Source organism: Heteronotia binoei, chromosome 5, assembly GCF_032191835.1.
Source record: "Heteronotia binoei isolate CCM8104 ecotype False Entrance Well chromosome 5, APGP_CSIRO_Hbin_v1, whole genome shotgun sequence".
NCBI classification, from domain to species: Eukaryota; Metazoa; Chordata; class Lepidosauria; order Squamata; family Gekkonidae; genus Heteronotia; species Heteronotia binoei.
The window spans coordinates 168,552,711-168,574,162 of NC_083227.1; the positions used below are offsets into that span (position 1 = coordinate 168,552,711).

The 21,452-nt window shown below is 47.0% G+C and overlaps 1 protein-coding gene across 1 annotated transcript; it reads right to left on the bottom strand.

Moving 5' to 3' along the window:
• Positions 1 to 6,319: 6,319 nt before the first annotated feature.
• On the bottom strand, positions 6,320 to 16,604 carry SAMD1 (sterile alpha motif domain containing 1). The gene is made up of 5 exons (XM_060240683.1): positions 15,929 to 16,604; positions 14,663 to 15,041; positions 14,026 to 14,116; positions 13,131 to 13,239; positions 6,320 to 8,524 (listed from the first exon to the last, which is right to left on the bottom strand). The coding sequence occupies exons 1-5, from the start codon at positions 16,571 to 16,573 to the stop codon at positions 8,366 to 8,368; spliced, it is 1,383 nt and encodes a 460-aa protein (XP_060096666.1). The 5' UTR covers positions 16,574 to 16,604; the 3' UTR covers positions 6,320 to 8,365.
• Positions 16,605 to 21,452: the final 4,848 nt, after the last annotated feature.

Consider the following 21,452-nt stretch of genomic DNA (forward strand, 5'->3'; position numbering starts at 1 on the left):
TGCTGCTAACCCTGAAGTGTACACATTGGTTGTTGGCCAGAGCAGGCTAATTTGGCATATTTTTGAATCCACACAGGGAATAAATTGGCAAAAAATGTTCAGATGCCTCCTTTCATGTATTTGGCCTCAGCTGCCAAGGGACCCTTTTAGGGCAGGAAGGAAGACTATTTCACCTTCCTGTCTGAGGGCAACAACCTTTCCAGAGGAGTTGTGGGTAAGCTTTTTTGTCCATTGAGGGGATGGAGCAGACATTGTCAGTGGAGAAAGAAATGCTTTCCCCCATAAAATGCCGCTATTTGGGAATCAGTTTCACGCATTAGCTCTTCAAGAGTTAATCACCAGCTACATCTAAGGAGGGGGTTCTTGGTTGGCAGTAGAACCTTGAGGTAGGATAGCGGTCCTGCCCTCTGCAAGATGAGAGAATACAAGGATGGAGCACTCTTATATATTCTCTTTTAGGGCGAGTTTTAGAAAACCTGAACTTGGAATTGGGAAGAGGACTTCTTGCTGATGCGGATATGCAGCTTACCTTCTTACAGTGATGCTGGCTCATGCCTCAAAACTAGCACAATCATGTGGATATTGTAGCAGTGCTTACTTCCTGCTTCACATAATCGGTGTAGTGGTTAAGAGCAGTGGATGCTGAACTGGAGAACTGGGTTTGATTCCCCACTCTTCGTCCACAAGAAGCCTGCTGGTGACCTTGGGCCAGCCACAGTTTTCTCAGAACTCTCTCAGCCCCACCTGCCTCACAAGTTGCCTTTGTGGTAAGAAGTGAAAGCAATTGTAAGCTGCTTTGAGACTCCCTAAGAGAGAGAAAAGTTTGGTATAAAACCCTACTGCTATACCAGAAGGATCACCTTCCTTGGCTGTGGCCCAAAGTAGTTCACTCTGACAAAACATTTATGTGAGAACTGCACCTCACAGTGAGAAACGAAGCTACTTATGCTCTGTTAGGGGCTTGTAAGAGTGAATACTCATCAGGAAGGACCGAGTGTTCTGTCTGTACTGTGTGCTAGTTAGAAGATGCTGCATGAAGACTATTGTGGCTCCTTAAAATGGCCAGGGCAACTCCATAGCTACGGTAGAGGGACTCTTATTTTTCTGGCTATGAAAGCAACTTGTGAGCATGGGTGGGGATATCTTGTTTTTTACTAAGAAGTTTATGAGGAAGTACAGCAAATGGCCTTCTGAAAGAGATGCCTTCTTAAGGGTCAGATTGTTTACTTTTTATTTTTGTGTGCATGAGTGTGGAGGCTGGAAGTCACGGTGACCTCTGTTGACTGACCCTTACTGGAGGCATAGAGGATGTTCAGAGAGGTGGATGGACAAAGCCTGCCCCTGCCTCCAGTTCTGGTATTTCAAGGAGGCCCATGATGTATTTGCGAGAGTTGACTCTGCTTAGTTTCTGAGATCTGATGAGATTGGGCTTGCTTGGGCTATCCAAGTCAGGGCCAGAGTGTTTACCTGGTTTGTGCCTGGAAATGGTGACTGTTGCTAGATGACCCCTGGATAAAAAGATAAGCTTTATTTCACTAAAGTTAATGAGACTGAGAAGTTTGTCTTCAATCTTCCCTTCCCCAGAATCCACCATTAACCTCACAGATAACTCCATGGGCCCAATGAGTTGCAAGCACGTGCCAGGAAGTCACATGAAATCAGTCCTATGACAAAAGAAGCCTTGCATGTGTTAAAATTCCTCACACAGGCACAGAGGCCAATCATGCAAAGAGGTGCGAGGATTCCTTTTTATGCATGTGGAATAGCAGCAGGTGCTTACAAAAAGATTGCTCGACAGCTTTACTTTGTTGAAAGGATTTATAAAAATAATAACTATATGCCTGCACCAAACAAGTGGGGCTCTGTGACCTCCCCCAGCTGGCTTCTAGTTATAGACAAGTGGCCAATTTTAGCCCTTTATCATAGTTGTGAATGTCCCCTGTGGCAGAAAAACGCATACTTTTGAGCTGAGGAGGAGAATGCTATCCTATTGAAGTAGCCTAACCATGTACACAAACCTTTGGTGAGGGCCTGGTTTTTCACTCTACTCTGATGCCAGTCTGTGCATCAGGAGGCTTCCATCACAGTAACACCAGCCTATTTCTGTGGGGCCAGGCTGCTGCTTCCCTTCTTTGCCTGAGTAGTATCTTCAGAAACAGAACCTTATTGCCTGTGAGGATGTGTCAACCTGGGTAACTGTTTTCCTCATTTCATGTGTGTTACTGCTTTTGTAATGTAGCAAAATGTAAGAAACAAAATTTACTTAGTTTTTAAAAATAAAAATGAATCGCTTTTCTGTTGTTGTCAATGCTTAAAGGTGGAGAGAGGACAGAAATGTTATGATTTCAGGCAGCAAGAAGCACATTTTGATAGGAGGACTGAATTGACTTTACTATTAGTCTACTGCAGTAGAGGGTTAGGTCATGTTAGGTGAGGGGAAGCACAAATTGTCTAGTACAGGGGTCCTCAAACTTTTTAAATAGAGGGCCCGTTCACTGTTCCTCAGACTGTTGGAGGGCCGGACTGCCGTTACTGTACAAGGCCGCGGGCCGTCAGTTCTCCGTCTTCTGCATCTCTCTCCCTTTCCCACACCACACACACCTCACCTCGGTATCACCTCACACTCTGTCTCTGCCGCCTCAGCCCAGTGCCGGAAGTGTGCGTTGCTAACGCCAGTTTAGGTCGAATGTCACTTCCGGTCTGATTTTGCCATAACCTGGCGGGCCGCATAAACGTCCTCAGCGGGCTGTAGTTTGAGGACCCCTAGTCTAGTAGGTTTTAGCTTAGCATCAGTTCCTAGGTGACAATGCAGTGTAATCCTGCCATCTAGCTAGGAATCTGGTAAAAATTGTTTTAAACTTTCTAGTTACCAGCCAGCCTCCGTCCTGTCCCATAAACATTCATGCCATCTCCCTGTAGGCGAGACCTTGTTCCTTCCAGTAAGAGACTTCTTTTGCTGTCCTCCAGTGTTTTCACCTGCCTTGTCTGTTTTTAAAAATACACCATTTAGAGTTGGGGACTTCTCGTTTGCTCGGTGGGGCACAATGTACTATGAAAAGGAACAGGATTTATGACTCACAGTGGCTGAAGCTGACATACTTGCTCTGGCACCCACCTTGGCCTAATTGATAAAAGCGCAGATACGCTTCCTGGACTGAAGCTGAGTGGGGAATGTTGCCCTAAAGGTCCTCTCCTTCCCACAAGAGCAACTTAGTTTTGTTTGCACTTTCACATGACGGTGGATGAAACAGAAGCAAAACACAGGCACAGGCCAAGAGCAGGCTGCAGGTGTCCACGGCTAGGATAGGCTTGCTCACCTTTTCACTTTCAATAGTCTTCCTTGGCAAGAGCGTTAGAGGAGGCAAAATGGATTTATGCAGCAAATCACGTGCGGGAGGAAACTGTGAACTCTTTCCTGGAATGATCTAGCAGATTCCTGAAAAGTAAAGCTGATCACTTTTTAAAAGTCCATAACAGCATCTGTGAGAACTTGCAACGCCTTTGTGGCAGGAGCCAACTTCCCCATCTCCCTTTGCTCTCCTGTTCCTGTGCAGCTTTACTTCATAACACTGTATGCTAGATTCGAACACTTGGCACAGCCTAAAAACCTTACATTTTATGTGATGTGCAGCTTGCATCTTTCCCTGTCTCCTGGAAAGGACTGCCTTGGCATAAGGTGAATAGAAAAGCTGTGGGAGGATTTTCCTGTCCTTGGTTTATTATTTTTAATCATTTCTAAGACCCAGAAGCAAATCCACTGTAGTTATGACTGTGTGGCAAGCAGCACTGGGTGTGAGCCAGGAGAAGTCTGCTGGGGTTGCCTGTAGAGCACAAAAAGCTACACATGAGCCCAGGGGCGAAGGAAACACAGTCAGCAAAATCTCAACACCACAGTGTGCCATATCTGACTGAACAAATGAGTCAATATGCATTAGCCAGTGGTTACAAATAATCTACCAATCAAACCCTTCCACTGTTTTTCTAGCATGGAAACACACAACTGCAAAAAGGCTGATCGCTCAAGCAGAGGGCAGTAGGAAGCCATCTCTCAGGTGCACCAAAAGAGTGGCGGTATATTAACTCCAACTGCAACTTCATGTGTGTGCTTAAGGCATGAACGCTCAAAGTACTAGCAGGGTGGGATAAAAGTGCTCAACCATTTTTCAGGAGAAAGCAACAGACACTCCCTTCTCGTACTCCCCAGAGTAGCTTCCTTTCACAGGCTCCCTCCTCAGCAGTGGGCATGGGCACAGACTGGGAAACCCTGATTGGGTCTGGGGCTTGCAAATGAAGTGGCCCTGGACTAAACCCCTGAACAAAACATCCACCTGAACTGAGCTGGTTCAGGTGGCAGCAGGCCCCACCTGCATTAGCCACATCCGGGCGTTTACATCATGGATTACATGGGCATGCCAGGGGCGCAGCCAGACCTCACCCAGAAGTGGTGTGCCAAACGCATTAACGGAACCAAGCAGAAAAGCTTGGGGAGTGTTCCAGGGAAGGCACCTTCCGTGAACCTCAGCTCATGAACTCTGAACCAGGCAAAGTCCAGCCTGGACTTTGGCTCGGGTTCAGGTCTGTGCCCATCTCTACTCACTATTGTTTGCTACTAAAAACATGAAGCTTCAGAGTAAGAAATTTCAAGAGCAGCTGGATTAACTGAAAGGTCCATAAAGGCAAAGGCAGTCCCCTGTGCAAGCAGCAGTCGTTTTCAACTCGGGGTGTGTGTGTGTGTGACATTGCTTTCACGTTTTCATGGCAGACTTTTTACGGGGTGGTTTGCCATCTAGTATTTTGGATGCTACAGTGCCTAGCCAGAGTCTGCAGGAATCCAACACACTGTCCCCTTCCTTTCTAGGCCAGCAACTGAGGTTCAGAAGCACAATGCATGTAGCTGATGTGGCTAATGCCCACTGATAAAATACCCATTTTGAGCTGGAGTATTTTCTGGTTAACAAAAGCAGCGCACAGCAGAATAACAGTAACGGTGTGAATTCTGGACTCTCTAAAAATCACCGCTACTGAATTTCAGCCCCCTTACCTGATGGCCTCAAACACATTTGGCAATTAAATATGGGTTATCTAAAGGCGCAGAACTACAGATGAGCCATGTACAGCTGAAGACTGCCCCTGAAGTACCATCTTATTCAAACAGGGATATGATGCACAGTAGGAAAGCTGTGTGCACATAAATCCACGTTGGATCCAAGTTTTTCAGCCATATCTACTTCCTCCCATTCTATTTCAGTGCAAAATGCCCCCCCCCCGCCCCCGGTGCTGCTGCTGGGGGACGGGGGACTTTCTAACTTGGGGGATAAGCTGGTGGTCTGTGACAGGCGAGAAATCGGCAAAAATCATATTACCGTCACTGCATATGGAAATTTTCCAAGCTGGTCTGTCAGAAATTATAGCTTCCTAAATATCCCCTGTCCATTTTGGTGGTTAGGGCTGCGTCATTTCAAGTAGATGCTCATAAAAAATCCTGGGCATTTGAATGGCAACCTGATCACTGATCCAAAGTACGACGACCACCAGCACAGCCAAGCTTTGGCTTTTCCATCCTTCCTTGTAGTTGTTCACTTTCATCATCTGAATCTGCAGCATTTTGCTTCTGTAGCAGCATCAACCACTTGAACACCTTGCTCTCCCCCACGCCTGCTTGTGGGGCCTGAGCTAGTTTTGCTTCCTAAAAGGAATGTATTAAGTGCATGCTGGAGGGAGGAGGTACAAGTACAACAATTCACTTGGTAGATGTCCAAGGAGAAACAGTTGGTCCATTTGATTGACATTTATGGGGGTAAAAAAAAAAATGTTGACGATTTTGAGCAGTTTCCAAAAAATCTGTAAGCCTTTCCCATTACCAGACCAGGTAAGCATGGAAATTTGGTGCAAGACTTTGGAAATGGTACATTTACAAGACGAACTCATTCAACAGGCTCCAGCCCACTACAGCAGTGTGAAGACCTCTCTTCAACCCTGCCTTTACTTATTCACACCGTGCTTCCCCCTCAGTGGGACCCAAAGCAGCTTTCAACTTCGTTTTCCCCACTTTGATTTCATTCCTCACAACTACCACCCTGTGGACTGGTTTGAATGTGTGAAACTGGCCCAAGGTCACGCAAGTGAGCTTCCACAAAAGAGTGAGGATTCGAACCTTGTTCTCTAGATCTTAGTACAACACTCAACTGCTACACCACACCCCTTATGTGTATGTGTTTCTTATGCTTTTCTACACCCACTTTCAATATCACATGCAACTATTGCAAACCCTAGATAAAAAACATAAATAAATTAAATAATCCCAAACAAAACCAGATTCCTATATGAAGAACGGGGCCTCCATATATTCATTTTAACCTGGATAATCAACTGTCATACATAAGCTTAGGGGTGTTTGTGCATAATAAGGAAGTGCCATGTAATTTCATGGCCCTACAGCATATTATTTCCTAACACCAATCGTAAACATCTGGTTACCAACACAGAAAAAAAATGGGTAAAAGTTCTTAGAACCCAAGAATCTTGATTATTTTTTTTTTATTCCCAGCTCTGGACAAAATAATAGGATCCTGTGCAATAAGGGGCAACATGCAACCAGTATGTAAGCCCCGAGGCACTTTTGTGCTACAACATTAATCTCTGCTTAAATTCAAACAATAAGTTTCTAGCCCTCATGGTTTCAAAAACTTTTTTGAGAATTTCACTTCAGTGTGCTCCTGTCTAGCTGGGCATTTGCTCCAGACATGCATATGGAATTTCTCTGCTTACCTATCTGTAGTACTCTGTTTCTGGGGTACAAATAAGCAGGGTGGCAGTGCCCCTTACCCACTGACTGTAACACTGCTGTATTCACCAGCATGCCCATATTTTAAATGTAGCCAATCATTGATCATGGCTGCTGAACAATGAACCCTGGCAGTTGCGGTTTAGAGGTTCTCAATGATCTTGAGAAGTTCCAGCTCCTACATTCTTTTAAAGGGTGTTTCAAGCTGCTATATACAGAGGCTTTGCAAGCAACAAGATTTTGTGCATTGTGTTCTCAGTATAACCAAGAAAGCTCATATTCTGTATACAGGGCCACTCCATTACATCTCATTCTGCCAGTGTGCAAAGAAACTATTTTACTATGGATATTCCCCCCTGCCACCTACTCTTGGTGTTACAATTTACCTATATGGGCTCAGTCTGTTTTAAACAAGCGAACCATATTTTCTTCTGAAAGAAAGAAAGAACAGGGCTACCAATCAGTTCCTATTCCTTCTTTAGTCCTCAAAGTTTTTACACTGCCAATATAATCTGTAACAGCTCTCATAAGAATACAATACGAGCCGAGCCACACGCACAATGTTAACTGCACCGCCGTGAACAGCCCTCTTCCAAACATTTCATTTCAGACTTTTCTGTGATTGTGCAATAGCTACTGCACAGGCAATGTGCATTTAAGGAACCCAAACAAACTCAATTTTCCTGGATAATTACAATTATACGTGTTGAACCCGATCTTCTGGGATCTTCTCCCAGCTCTCGACTAATCATAAAGCCTTCCATTCTTATTGTCATTTCCTAGATCTCTCTCTTGTTAAAAACATATTGGCAAACGCCACCAGATAACTACCCTCTAGAGCTGAATACTGGACTGAGAGCTTCCACCTCCCTTAGACACTGATTAATTTTAGCTGTTCCAATGTCCCCTCCAGAGGTCCAATAGATGCGGAAATACTAAACCAAGGTATATTTTTTTCAATTTAAATATTTATATTTTTTAAAAAAATGAGAAGGAAAAAAAAAATAAAAAGCAATTGACTCCAAGCAACAACCATGAAAATTGGAAGAAAGAGCCTAACAAACAGAAAAAGAGAATAAAAAGATACTTGATTAAAACCTTCTGCCTTGCCCATCACATCAAGAAGGGAGGGAGCAGCCGGAACCCTCAAGCGCTACTGTGGGAGGCTGGGAGGTGCTGAAGCACAAGTTATCTCCATTAAATTGAGCTGGGGAGCAGAGAGAAGAACAGCATCTCTCCACCCTTTCCCGAAACAGACAATGCACTATGGGGAGTGAGAAGCTGGGGGGGGGGGGGGTTACAACACACACAGGATGGGAGAAGGAAAGGGTTTTTGCAGTCCTCCCACCCTGGCCTTCTCACTCTTTCTCTCTCTGGGCAATCAGGATACAAAAGCCACAAAGCTGGGGGTCATCATTTCTGCCCCCTCCTCTCGCAATGTCCGATCAAAGTTCTTGCCATTCTCAACTGAAGTCTTGCTCGCACGGAGGCAGAGGAAGGCCGAAATGGCTGAGACAGCAGCAACTGGCGCAGTCCTCCTCTCCCCGCCCCCCCCCCCCTTGCAAGCTGTACTTATTCGCCTCAGCCCATAAAGGAGTCTCCCTCGTCCTCCTCGAAGTGACACTGCTGCAGCACTTTGATGTGATACTCGTAGATCTTGAGTGCGGGTCCCAGACGGATAGACAAGCCTGTCAACACGTCAGTGCGCTGCATCAGCAACAAAGACTTCCCATCGATCTCCTGCAGGGGGAGCAGCACGAGCACAAAAGATTAGAGTAAGCGGGCGCAGGAAAGGCGACGACAAAGTTCCAAAACGAGCTAACTTGAAAGGGGTAAGGAGAGGACATCTAGCTTGTGAACGTGGTAGGCCAGGCATTCTAAAACATAGATGGTTGCAATTGTTCCTTAAATTTACAGACGTTCGCAACATCCCATAACGCCTCAGTTAGTAATACGTTTTATCATAGCTGCATTATTTTCATTAAAAATTAACACAACTCCATGGGCTTCATGCCCAGTAACCAAAGGAAACACCAACCTAAGGATTCTGTCTCCAAAAAATACTTAAGACTTCTGCAATCCTTTAGGCAGAAGGAGATTCATATTTGGGTAGCCACCATTGCAACACTCTCCGCTGATCCTAATAGTTACAGTAGGACATGCTGCAGCATGGCTCTAAAGCAAGAAAGGCTAAATAATGCACCCAGCCCATGTGTTGTACATCTTATCCACTCTGGTCACCTGCGGAGGCCCTGTTTTGGGTGCCCCAGCATCTGAGGCAAGACAGTGGCAATCGGAGAAAGGGCCTTCTTTGATGTGGCAAAAGAACTCTGGAACTCCTTCTCCAGGGAGATTTGTCTGTTGTCTTCTGCCATCAAAGGAAGACTTTGTCGTACCCGCAGTAGCTCTTATAGGCTCTCCTCCTCCCTAGTTTTGTTGTTGTGCATTTATATGTTTCCACTAAACTGTTTTAAATATTTCTAAATGCTATTTTAATGTTCAAATGGTTTGAAGTTTTTATGCTTTTCACTCTGGGGATCTGACTGGAGTACAAAGGTGGCATAAAAATGTTTTAAGTAAATAAAAATAAATCTGTGTGCAGAAACCCTGAAGAATAGAACTGTAACTTGAGTTTGGCCTCTGCCACAGATGCTGTGGGCAAGATCATCAGTGAGTGCCAGGGCCAAGCCTTGGTTAAGAAGAAGGGGCTGCAGAACCAAATCCACACAGAACTATAGAACATCCCCTCCCCAACAAAAACGCTTGGTAACATCGCTCTTTCAAGGTTAGAGTTATATACACTGACAGGCAATGAACTCTCCAGGGTCTGTTTGTGTCTTTGACACCACCTGATACCTGACCCTTTTAACTGATGATGCTAGAGATTATTCCCGGGGCCTTCTCCATGCAAAACAGATGTTCCATCACTTGAACCCTTCCCCAAACATTCAAAACAAGAGGATGAAGAAGAGTAAGATTTATACCCTGCTCTTCACTCAGAGTGACTTACAAGCTCCTTCCCTTCCTCTGTGAGGTAGATGGAGCTGAGAGAGTTCTGAGAGACCTGCGACTGGCTCAAGGTCACCCAGCTGGCTGCATGTGGAGGTGTGGGGAATCAAACTCGACTCTGCAGATTAGAGTCTGCTACTCTTAATCACTACACCAAACAGGCTCTCAAAGAGTGGTCCAAAGACCCACCTGCTTGGAGGATTAGGGTGGACAAAATGGAAAGGACAGAATTCTAAGGGTACACAAACAAATACTGAAACCACTGCATTCTGGAAACAGATGCATCCATACCCTTCCAAGGCTGATCTCAAGGAAAATGGTTCTGCAGCTCTACAGCAGAAGCCAGTTCTGTGTGCACAATGATGGGTGGCTCGGAACTCTGCACCTTCAAAGCTACAGTTTTTAAAAAACTGAACATGTATTTGGTGAAAACCAATACCAAATGTGAAATATAAAACTGAATGAAGGTACATGCACCACTTACTTTTTCCAAAAATGTCTGCCTGAAGTTTGGGCTTTGGCCCAAATTTTCTCCGCACTCTTAATTCAATCTATGCAGAAACCAATTCTAGAGTATGGGTGAATGGCTCTAACTCATCGGTATTTTATCCAACCAGGGGGACTCGGCAAGGGTGTCCTCTCTCACCCCTTCTTTTTGCTATTGCCTTTGAGCCGCTAGCTGAAGAGCTTAGACGTAATACAACCTTCTCAGGTGTATGGATAGGAGAAAAAGAACACAAAATCAGTCTATATGCTGATGATTTTACTTCGTATGTTTCTGATCCCCTATGCTCCTTTCCGGTGATTCACAAGATTCTCTATAAATTTGGTTCACTGTCTGGACTTCGTATCAATTCTTCAAAATCAGAAATATATCCAGTCTATTTATCTCACTTACAATGAGCTCAATTAAGCAAATTTCCCCTTTTAACATGGTGCACATCCACATGGAGATATATCTTGGTGTGAAAATTCCCGTTAACATCAAAGAGTTAACAAGGTGCAATTTTGACAAGTTGTTTTCAGATATTAAGGATAAACAGCTGTCTCTTCCTGATCGCATCCATCTAATCAAAAACTTTGTTTTGCCCAAGTTCTTATTCCTCTCATGGGCACTCCCAATCTTCATTCGGGAATCATCGTTTAACAACTGGCAATGCATTTTATCTTATGGGCCTATAAGAAACCACGAATTTAACTTTTGAACATTGCACAGGCCTTTCTTTCTGGGAGGTCTTGATTTACCCTTTTTGAAATTTTATCATCAAGCTTCTATCCTTGCTAATATTATGCATATCTGTAATTCTGCTGCATTGGTGGATTGGATGCTTATTGAACAATCTTCTGTTGCTCCTCAACGTTTGAAAGAGATTTTCTGGCTCCCGTGGACTTGTCATCCTAGATCACTACAGCATGATGTTTTTCTATGGACTATGTTACAACTTTGGCATAGAAAAAAGACCTTTTTGGCTCCTGATATTTCCCCATTTTCTGTATTTACAAATCAATCCTGGTTCTTGCCTGGTATGGTTCCTGGTGCCTTTTAGGACTGGTCACAAGCAGCCATTAATCGACTAGTAGACCTCCCAATGGCAGATTCAGAGCAAAATCTCATTTTGACAGATTACTATATAAAAATATCCCTTGGCTTCGCTATGTACAACTGAAAAATGATTGAACACCTCTCAAATTTAGGAACTTTTAACAGGTCTCACACAAAGTTTGAAACACTTTTGGCTACAACATCTGCACCTATCAAAGGGCTTCTAACAAAATCTTGATCAAATCAGAGTCTTCTCCATTATGGGCGTTTTCGCACTTACCTTAAGCCGGAGCGACGTCCCTCTTCACCGCGCAGCGTCTGCACGGTTTTTGCACTAATTGCTCCGGAGCACCTGGAAGAGCCGCAAAGTCCTGCGGCTTTTGCGGCGCAAATGTAAACCGCCAAAAACTGGTTTACATTTGCGACGCAAAAGCCGCGGGACTTTGCGGCTCTTCCAGGTGCTCCGGAGCAATTAGTGCGAAAACCGTGCAGACGCTGCGCGGTGAAGAGGGACATCGCTCCGGCTTAAGGTAAGTGCAAAAACGCCCTATATTATCAGATAGCTTGGGAAGATCTTAATAGAAATATTAATCCTACCTCATGGCAGAAAATTTGGAATTCCCCTACAAATTCTTCTTCAATTTTCATCATTAAAATACAGTTCTTTTAGATCTTGACATGCTGGTATTTTTCTCCAAGGAAACTTCATCAGCTCAATCCTCAACTCAGTCCACACTGCTGGAAGAATTGCAGTCTTGTTGGAACCTATCTACACTGCTGGTGGGAATGTCCCCTTATTCAACATTTTTGGTTGGATGTTCTATAACAAATCTTTTCAATAACTTCACGACTACTGCCTTTGTCCCCTGAACTTCTTCTTTTAGATTTATGAGATGAGTCGACTGCAAATATTCATAATAAAAGATTTAATCCATATTCTTTTAGCTACCACACATCTCACAATTGTGTCGTTGTGGAAATCCTCCTCACCCCCAACTCGGCAGGTGTTGTTTGACAAAATATGGGATCAATTTGTCATGCAGAAAATTTCAACAGTTGTGGAGAATGCTCACTCCGGCTCCAATGACCCCCCATGACAGATTTGTTTCCACGTGGGCTCCTATTCTGGATTTTAAGTCACAGCATGAACTTCTTCCATCAAATTGGACATATCACTCTTGGCTACATTTTAAATTTAATTTATTTTCTCTTTATTTGCCTTCTTCAATCATACATCCCTTCCCTCTTGTCTCAGGCAACCCCACATGGTTATTTATTTCTGGCATATTTATTGTCCTATGGTACCTTATTTTGACCACCGGTCCATTACAAGGCTTTGTTTATGTTAACACTTTTTATTATCACCCAAGTCTACTCTATTTGCAAGTTTGTTTATTTGCTCTATGTTGAGATGCTCCTTTCACTTTGTCTAATTGCACATTTTGCTTCTTACCTTTGGTTAATTTTTATTCTATTGTTATGATGCTTTTTGATTAAATAAAGTTTATTTTTTTTATTTAAAAAATGGGGGAGGGGAGGCAGAAGGGTAGGGCGAGGTTGATGACTCAAGAACTGGAATGTGTCTCTTATAAGATTGTCAATGCAAGATTGTCATATGTGAGAAAAGCTGTGGCAACTTCTGTTTTGAGATAAGTTTACATCTCATTTTTAAGGCATACAGCCCTTGCAACCCTTGTTCTCTGAGATCGCAAGGCCTGGGCTGCCAGGACATTACAGTTGCTCAGAGTTCAGTTTTAATATAAATCCCAAATCTTCCTCTTAGTAGGTTCTCACCTGCTCTTGAAAGGCAGATGCTTGCTCAGCAAACCCAGCTTCTGTGAAATAATCCACAACATCACTGACTGTCCATTCCACAGGGTCAGAAGGTTTCTCCTTCACTGAGCTAAGAGGAGGAAGATGAAAAAGGAGAGAAAGAATTCAGACCCACATAGGTTTCTGGGACCACTTGCCAGTAGGTGAGCATGAAAAAAGAACATAAGCACAAGGATCTAGCTGATATACGGACGTGATTTGAATCAGTCATGCAAGCAGTTTGTAGAAAGTGACAGCCAGCCTACATTAAGCCCCCCGCCCCGAGAGGGAATATTTCCAACAGGAAGGCCTCAAATCGTATCAGCACACTGCATTACCTCCTCAGTCAGGCTATGCAAGCATTTCAGCCACATTCCACTTGTTGTGGAATCCAGAAAAGAGAAGGCTCATTTCCTCCAACAGACAGTACAAGCAGTGGCAGCTGCAGAAACATGCATGATTAGCACCCCCCCCCCATCCTATCTCATGGTTCCAGAAAACAGACAGGATACTACTGCCACCACCATACATGGGCCTGTTTTGGGCAGCTGCAACTCCTCACTCAGACAGTAACTTCTGTTTCCAGACCATGCGACAGGTGAGAGATGCGGCTGCCACTTGCTCTTAAAAACTTCGTGCTGCTGCCACCTGCTACTGGTTAGTGCGGTCACAACTCCTGCCTTATTTCTGTACATCCAGGGCAAGGCCAGGTGATGAGCTAGTCTTGCAAGTTTCTCCAGGTGCCACCTGTACCCACTGAATGGGCGAAGGGAGTCTGCTTCCTTTTGCTATAGTCAGAACAACAACAACAGTGGAGGGGAATTCAAATTACTTGTAGATCCTTATTAAGAGGTTCTGGCACTTGGGCAAATCTTACGTGCAGCTGAAGGGTCTCCCATCTGCCTGAATGCCAGGTCTCCCAGGAGAGGAGGGCACGGAAGGCTCAGTACCTGCAACAGCTGGTGACACTGCAGGAGAAAGAAAAACAGGAAGTGGTCTTGCTCTAGCTCAACACAACAGTTCATGGATGAAACCAGAAAAGGTATGAAGCACAAGGGCGGGGGTTTCTTTTGGCCTTTCTAAGGCTGCGAAGAACAAAAAGAAGTGAGCGCTGACTCACAATAGCTCATGCTGGAATTAATGCTGTTAGGTGCCAGTGGGCCTTCTGTTATATTTTGCCACAGCAGACTAACACCAGTATCCCTCTGGGAAGAATACCAGCCAGGTCAGTTTCAATTCCCAGCCCACACTCTGCCAGTGCCTTCTATCCAACACCCCAGTCTCCTTCCGTACCATTTGCTACCATAGTCTTGGACTCACAGCTAGAGTTTTTAGAACCTGGTTAAAGAATTCTCTCAGGGTGCAAGAAAAACCACTTACTCAAAGAATGGCCTTATCAGGATCTTTTTCTTTGCCACACAGCTCTCTTTCCCCATCTCCTGAAAAGATGGAAACCTTCCCAATTATGCTCATTAGTTCCAGCCCACTCCTGCTTCCAGCTGCCCGGCCCGTACCTGCTCTGTCAGGCTGCTGATAGGTGCTGCCATCCTTCTTGCTGCCCCCCAGATGCTGACAGGCACTTTCTCCAGGCCAAGAGGCCTTGGTATGACATCGCTCGCTTCCTTCATGGTGGGGATGCTCAGATCCTTTGCTCAAGGAGTGCTCCTCAACGGAGCGCAGGTCTCTGGGGAGGGCACTGCTGGGTGGGATCTCTTTCCCGCCATGCTTGCTGTCCTTACAGTCCCCGTTCACCTGGCCTATCCCCGATCGGCTGTAGTTGCTAGCTTCATAATCTTGGGCCACCTCTGAACCTTCAGACATGGTGGATACTTCATCGTCTTCATCTTCCTCCTCTTCTTCCTCCTCTTCACCTTTTGCCTCCTCACCTGCCTTCTACGGACATCAGAAAGACAAAATCCCTGAGCCTCTTTCACGGCGCCACAAGTTCATCACCCCAATTCTTAGCCACCTTGACTGCAAATCTTTCCGAGCCCTAATCAGTGTCCAAACTACAGTGCAACCTTAAATGCGGTCCTTCTTGCGCCGCAGCATTTTAATTTTTTCTTTCAACCTACGCTGCTTGAGACGGACAATGCCCTGGGACCAAAGGCCACGGTGTTACCATGGCATGCTCAACAGGTTCTTGGGGGAAAAAAAGCATCTTCTGATCCAAGAAAAATACTACAAATGAAGCGAGCCAAGATCCCCAACATGCCCGCATCTTATTATGGAAAGTAAATCTGCCTGGAATGACAGGACCTTCACATTGCCAGGCTCGTGTCCCAAAAAGTTTAGCAAACCCTTAAAACAAGAGGGCTTGTTTTGGAGCAGGCAGCAATGGTGCCTTGCGCTTGGCAAACGCCCGGCCCTTTCTTTCCTGGCCTAGAAGAGCCGGCCAGCCCTCCGGAGCAATGCCCCGTGACGCGTCCCCTTGCGCTCCCGCAGCCTATCGCCTTTGCACTTATTCGGCGCTGACCCCGCCGACCTCGGAGCCCGCCCTCCCCAGGCACAAGCGGCCTCTTTGTTCGGCGCCAGCGGCAGAGCAGAGCAGAGCAGAGGCATCGGCGGCGCCAGCCTGCTGCTCCTCGGGAGCCACGCGCAGGTTTGCAAGGCCCGCGCGCGCCGACGGGGCTCCGGCAAGACTTTGCAAGCGGCCGCCAGACGCGCTCCTGGCCCGCTGCAAAGGCGCCCCCCCGCACACCTGCCCGCGCCCCCCGGGGGGGAGGGGGTTGGGCGCCGCCCCTCCCCCCGCTCACCTGTCCCCCTCCCCTCCCCCTCACCTTGTTCCTGGGCGGGCGGGCATGGGGGGGCCGCGCCTGCGCGCCTCTCTCGGCCCTGGGCAAGGAGACGCCCCCGCCCCCGCCGCCGCCGCCGCCGCCCGAGCGGCTCCTCTCCTCCTGGAGCAGCCCCTGCGCTCGGCCTCGAGTCACCCTGCCGCCTGCGGGCGCGGCGCCGTCGCCGCCGAAGTAGCGCACGATTTCTCGCAGGCTGACGGGGGCGGGCTCGTCGGGGGCCGGGGCGGGCGGCGGGCGCTCGCGGGCGGTGCGGCGGGGAGGGGGCGGCGGGGGCGGCGGCGGGGGCGGCGGCGGCGGGGCTGCGCGCTGGGAGGCGCGGGGCGCGGCGGGGCTGGCGGCGGGGGCGGGGGGTGGCGCTGGCCCTCGGCGGGGCGGCTGGACGCGCGCGGCGTTGCGGTAGGAGATGCTGCCCTTGTAGCTGACGCGGAGCACGGCGCGCTGCTGGATGAGCTTCTCGAGCTCGGCGCGGGTGCGCTCGGGCTCGGGGCCGTGGCGGCGGCGCACCATGCGGCAGATGCGCTCCAGGTCCGGGCGCGCCTTGCGGGAGCGCAGCGAGTCGATGGTGTCGAGGATCCACTCCTGGTAGCGCGGCGCCTCCTGGCCCGGGGGCGGCGGCGGGGGCCCGGCCATGCTGCTGCCGCCTCCCCCGGCGCCGCTCCGCCTCGGCCTCAGCCCTCGGCCCGGCAGGCGCCGCCGCTAGTGCCGCTCCCGCTCGAGGAAGAAGCGGTGGCGCGCGGGCTGGTCCGGGCAGCGCGAGCTCCTCCCTCCCTCCCTCGCTCCCTTCCCCCCGCCGCACGCGCCGCCGCCGCCTCCACCACCGCCCGAGCGGGACCCGCAGCCGCTTAAGGAGGCGCTGTTGCCGCCCGGCCGCTTAAGGTGGAGCAGCAGAATTCCCTCCGTCCCCTTCGCGGCCGCGCCACGCTGCTCCGGGGCTCCCGCCGGGAAGTGGCAGCGAACTTTCTCCAAAGGGCCGAGCTTCCAGCCGGGCGGGCCCGCTTGCCCCCAAAGGTGGGACCTGCCCGCGCCGCCTGCTCCAGCCCGGCCTGTGTCGCTTGCAGCGGCGAAATGGGAGCGCGGAAAGAATGAGAAGCCTGCAGAGCCGACTCTAGAGAAAGGGCGCGGGAGGCGGGGGAGAAGCCGCAGGCTGCCGCTCCTTTAGTTCGGGCCGCGCTTCCCCCGCAGTCCTGCACCGCACGCTTGAGGCCACCGACCTGGGCATGGAGGTAAGCGCCGTGGAATGGCTTACTTCCGAGTAAACGCGGCCGCGATCAGGCGGCGCTGCTTTTCCTGAGCAGAACTCGCTGACTTCCTTGCACGTAGCCTGCCGTTCACCCGAGACTGGCCTGGGGCTGCAGCCCAGATTTCCCTAAGAAATGTAAGGAAGAGAGCCCGTGCTTGAAATGGCCTCTTGCTGAGTTGGTTGCGTTTCCATTACTTGCCTATGTGGCCGAGGCCCAAGTGCACATGACACGATGAAGCAACAAAACATAAGCTGATGTTTATAAAGGAGAAAGTCAGGATCAGCTGCTGCCCAATTCTGTGGCTAAGACATGAAGGTGCCAGACATGGAAAAACTAGTTTCTTAGAGCAGGGGGGCTGAAATCTTATCCGCCTATTACACTTAACTATTATAAAAGCCACTGCTGATATCTCGCAGCAACAGAGATCGTAATCCCTGTATTCTCTTTTTGGAGATTGCATTGACATGAGGGAAAAAAAACAAACCAAAATACAAAAATGTGTGTGTGTGTGGGGGGGGGGTTATTCTACACTCAGTCTGAAATACTTTATAGTTTATGGAGTTACACCTAGCAGACTCACTTCTGTCTCTTGGCTATGGCAGGCCTCACAATGAACACAACGATCTATCATTCATGAAGCAGTCAGCTTGACTAACTCAAGTGAAGCCACGTCTTTCCATTCCATGACTCCCATCTGCTCGAGGGCCATTCTTGACAAACATCGCTTGACCCTTCTTACGGAATCCATTCTCCATGGCTAAACCAACAATTTGGTGTTAACGGCTGACACTTCCAGCACTTTCCTTGCTCTGAGCCCCATACACACTACTGATGCGACGTAAATGATAAAAGTCAGTTTCCAAAATATGATTATATTCTAGCATAACCAAAAGCCAGGATGGAACTATGCAGATAAAGAGACTAGACTGTGTAACTAGAAGCAGGCTTGGTTCTCCGAAATTCCTCCTACCCCCCCACCCCCACCTGAGCAGCTTTGCACCAATGCTCAGAAAACCACTACACTATAATAGGTATTTGCAATGCACAAGTCCTCCCCTCCCCCTCACAGCAACAGGCATTATGCTGGTGCTATTAATGATAATCCTTTTTGTGCCTGCAGCAAGGAAGAAATGCAACTCTTTGAACTTAATGGCTGCTAACAGAGAAGTCCATAGCACTCTTTACTCTTCTATTCTGGATAGTCCTAGTGAGTTAGGTGACAATATAAAACTTTGCCCTCCAGGTCTCATTTTGGGCAGGAGCTCACAAGAGCAGAGCTCTGGAACATCTGAATTTTATTGTGCTCTTTCTTTCTTACCCCACCTCCCAAATACTTGCTTCTGGGCTCCATTGTTCAACCACCCGTGAGAATTTCCTTGAACTCTTAAGATTTGACAAACTTTCTAATATCTTTCCCCACAAAAAAAGGGAAAATAACCAAAACATATAACGCAGACAGATGGAAATCTTCCTCATGCCACTGTGGCCACATAGGAGAAAGTTATTTTCAAAGTATCATGGGACTAAGATTTTATTATGACAATTATAATTCCAGAAGTATTTTAAGGTAGATGCTGAGCTGATATCATTTAGTGCACCTTCCAGTGATGTCAGGGGTGTGTGGCATATGCAAATGAGTTATGCTAATGAGCTTTGGCACCTCTTTTTCTATGAAATGACCTACATATGCCCTCTTTAAGTTTACAAATTTGTGGTGCTCTATGAAATCATTACAACAATGTGAACATAGCACAGGCCACAGATGGTCCATAATGCAGTTTTCTGTTAAGCTCAAGCAAGTAGGAGCTATAGTCCCCATTCCCACCTTGTAACTCATTCAGAACAATGTTAGGTTTGTGCGCCTCCTTAGATTCAGAAACTCTAACTCAGTCACATTAATCTACATTGTACAATACTGAAACAGGGCAAATATTCCTACTTTTCTTGATTCCTAAGGTCCCAAGAATGGAACAAATATAAGATACAGCAATCACAAGGGCAATGGGCAACGACGACTCCGGCCATCCCTGTAACCGATGGGAAACAGGCACAGGAAGGGGAAGTAATATGCCCATGATCACAAGCTGAGTCAGCAACAGGAAGTGGTCAGGAATGAACTGCCTTCCAGTTCTCTTTGAGCCCTCTCCTTTGGCAGCCACCAATAAAGTACAGTATCATTCAGATTCTTTGAAAAACCACCTATACATATTTATGTCAAACGAAAGCATTTGTGCCCCAGAAGTTTTGTTTTAAAAGACTGCAGCAAAATGTATTACTTGTTTAATATCTAAATTTCTCATTTGAGGCTTTGCCTTAAAACACCAGGCCTGAGGGTCCTGTTTTGTTGGCAAGCATAAAAAGGGTTTCTGGACTTCCTGATTACTAAGTAGTATGGGCTAAGCATAGTTTCTCTCCTGTGTGCAAATTTCAAATTACATGGACACTAACAAAACTTTAGGTATTGTCAGAAATATCTGCAGACTCCCCTACAGATTGTAGACCCAGCTTTTAAATCTGGATAACAGCTAAATGAACAAGGGGACAATAAACAATATAGTTCCTCACCTTGTGTAATAGAGTAAATCTCAAGCAAAATGTAAAGGGATGAGCTAGGAGATCCTGTGTGCTGCCACAGCTGTTCTCAAGTGCAGAACTTGTATCCAGCCTCTTTGGCTATAGCTTTTAGCATACCTGGGTTCATTTGAGTGAACGTTAGATAACGTACATAGTGAGCTTGTTTTCTTTTGGAGCAATCCTGTTGAAATTATTTCAGTTGCTCTGAAGATTCCAGTTTCCCATCTTTCTTGCCCCATTACCTAGTCAGGCAAAGCCCCACTGCCTCATCATACCATAAAGAAGAGAATGAAATTATGTAAGAACGGGGGCAAAACGGGCATCTGAAGGGCCAGAGAAGGAATAGTTTACAATGAATTGAAAGAGGCTTCACTTCCCATGGTGTGCATACCTTTCTTTTGTTCAACTGCCACCACTGGCCAAATTTTTTCCAGGTTTTTGAAATCATACAAAAACTAGCCATATCAGTTCACCAGAGATGAAAAAGTGGACTTCCTCTTTGTCTTCGACTCTTTGAAAAATATCTTCTGTTTTCAGCCTTAGATTACAACATGAAGATACAGCTTTTTTCTCAGAGAAACGTTCCCTTCATGTGGATTAGATAGGCAACCAGCATGCTTCAAACGCTTTTTAAAGAGTTGCATTCCTTCATAGCCCAGTCCCTGAATTTGATACTCATAGAATTCAGTCCCATTTACTCTCAAAGACTATTTGCCCATGCTTTCCAGTGTACATGAGTTTAACTCATATAGTTCAACCCAACTACAGGAAAAGTGACATTTACATTTTATGAAAGAAGTCTGCAGCAGTAAGACTCTCACATCTTAGCAAGCTAATGCCACATGAATTCAATGGTACTTTTTTGAGTGGTCTTAAAAAGAATAACAATCAGAATTTAAGAGAGAAGCCTAGTAAAAACAAATGTGTAAGAAAGAAAATATTAAGTACAGTCTTAACTATAGCTGCTGTATATCTTGTTGGATCGCTGGAACCTGCCAATCTTCTTTGTGGTCTCTGTGCAGTCCCACACATGGGTCTTGCCGCAGGCAACGGATCCGTACCTCGGAGTTTTAATAGCTCGCCTATAGCGCTTTTTGGCGCACTTCCCTCCCGCTCTGGGGAGCAGCACCGACTGCGCATGCCTGGAGCGAGGGGGAGGCACCATTCCCACTCAGTTTCTTCCTTTCCGCCGCCCGGACAACACCTACCTTGTTGCGCTCCTCTCTTTGGCTCGTCTTTTCCTGTCGGTATTGTATTCTTCTTTAAATTCTTTAAATCCTTCTTCATTCTTTTCCCTTTTTGTCCACAAAATATAAAAAAAACAAAAAAACCCAAACCGATTTCTGCGCTTACTTTCTCTCCTCTACCCCCCCTCCCCTTCCTTCCTCCCCTGTCCGGAGCGTATGGAAGGGAAAATCACGTTTAAGAAGTGTCGGAAGTGCGGGTCGAAGATCCCTACTTCTGATGGGCACTCGTATTGCCTTTTTTGTCTGGGGGAATCACATAGAGTTGATACCTGCTCCCATTGCGCCAGCTTCGGAAAACAGGCGCAAAAAAATCGAGCGGCCAGTCTCCAGAGCTTCTTGCTAGCGAAATCTCTTCGGCCTATGCCCACCTCGGATTCGCCGCTTCCCCCAAAACGAGCCGGAGATTCGGCTGCCTCGCACGTTGCAAAAAAGCATAAGTCCGACAAG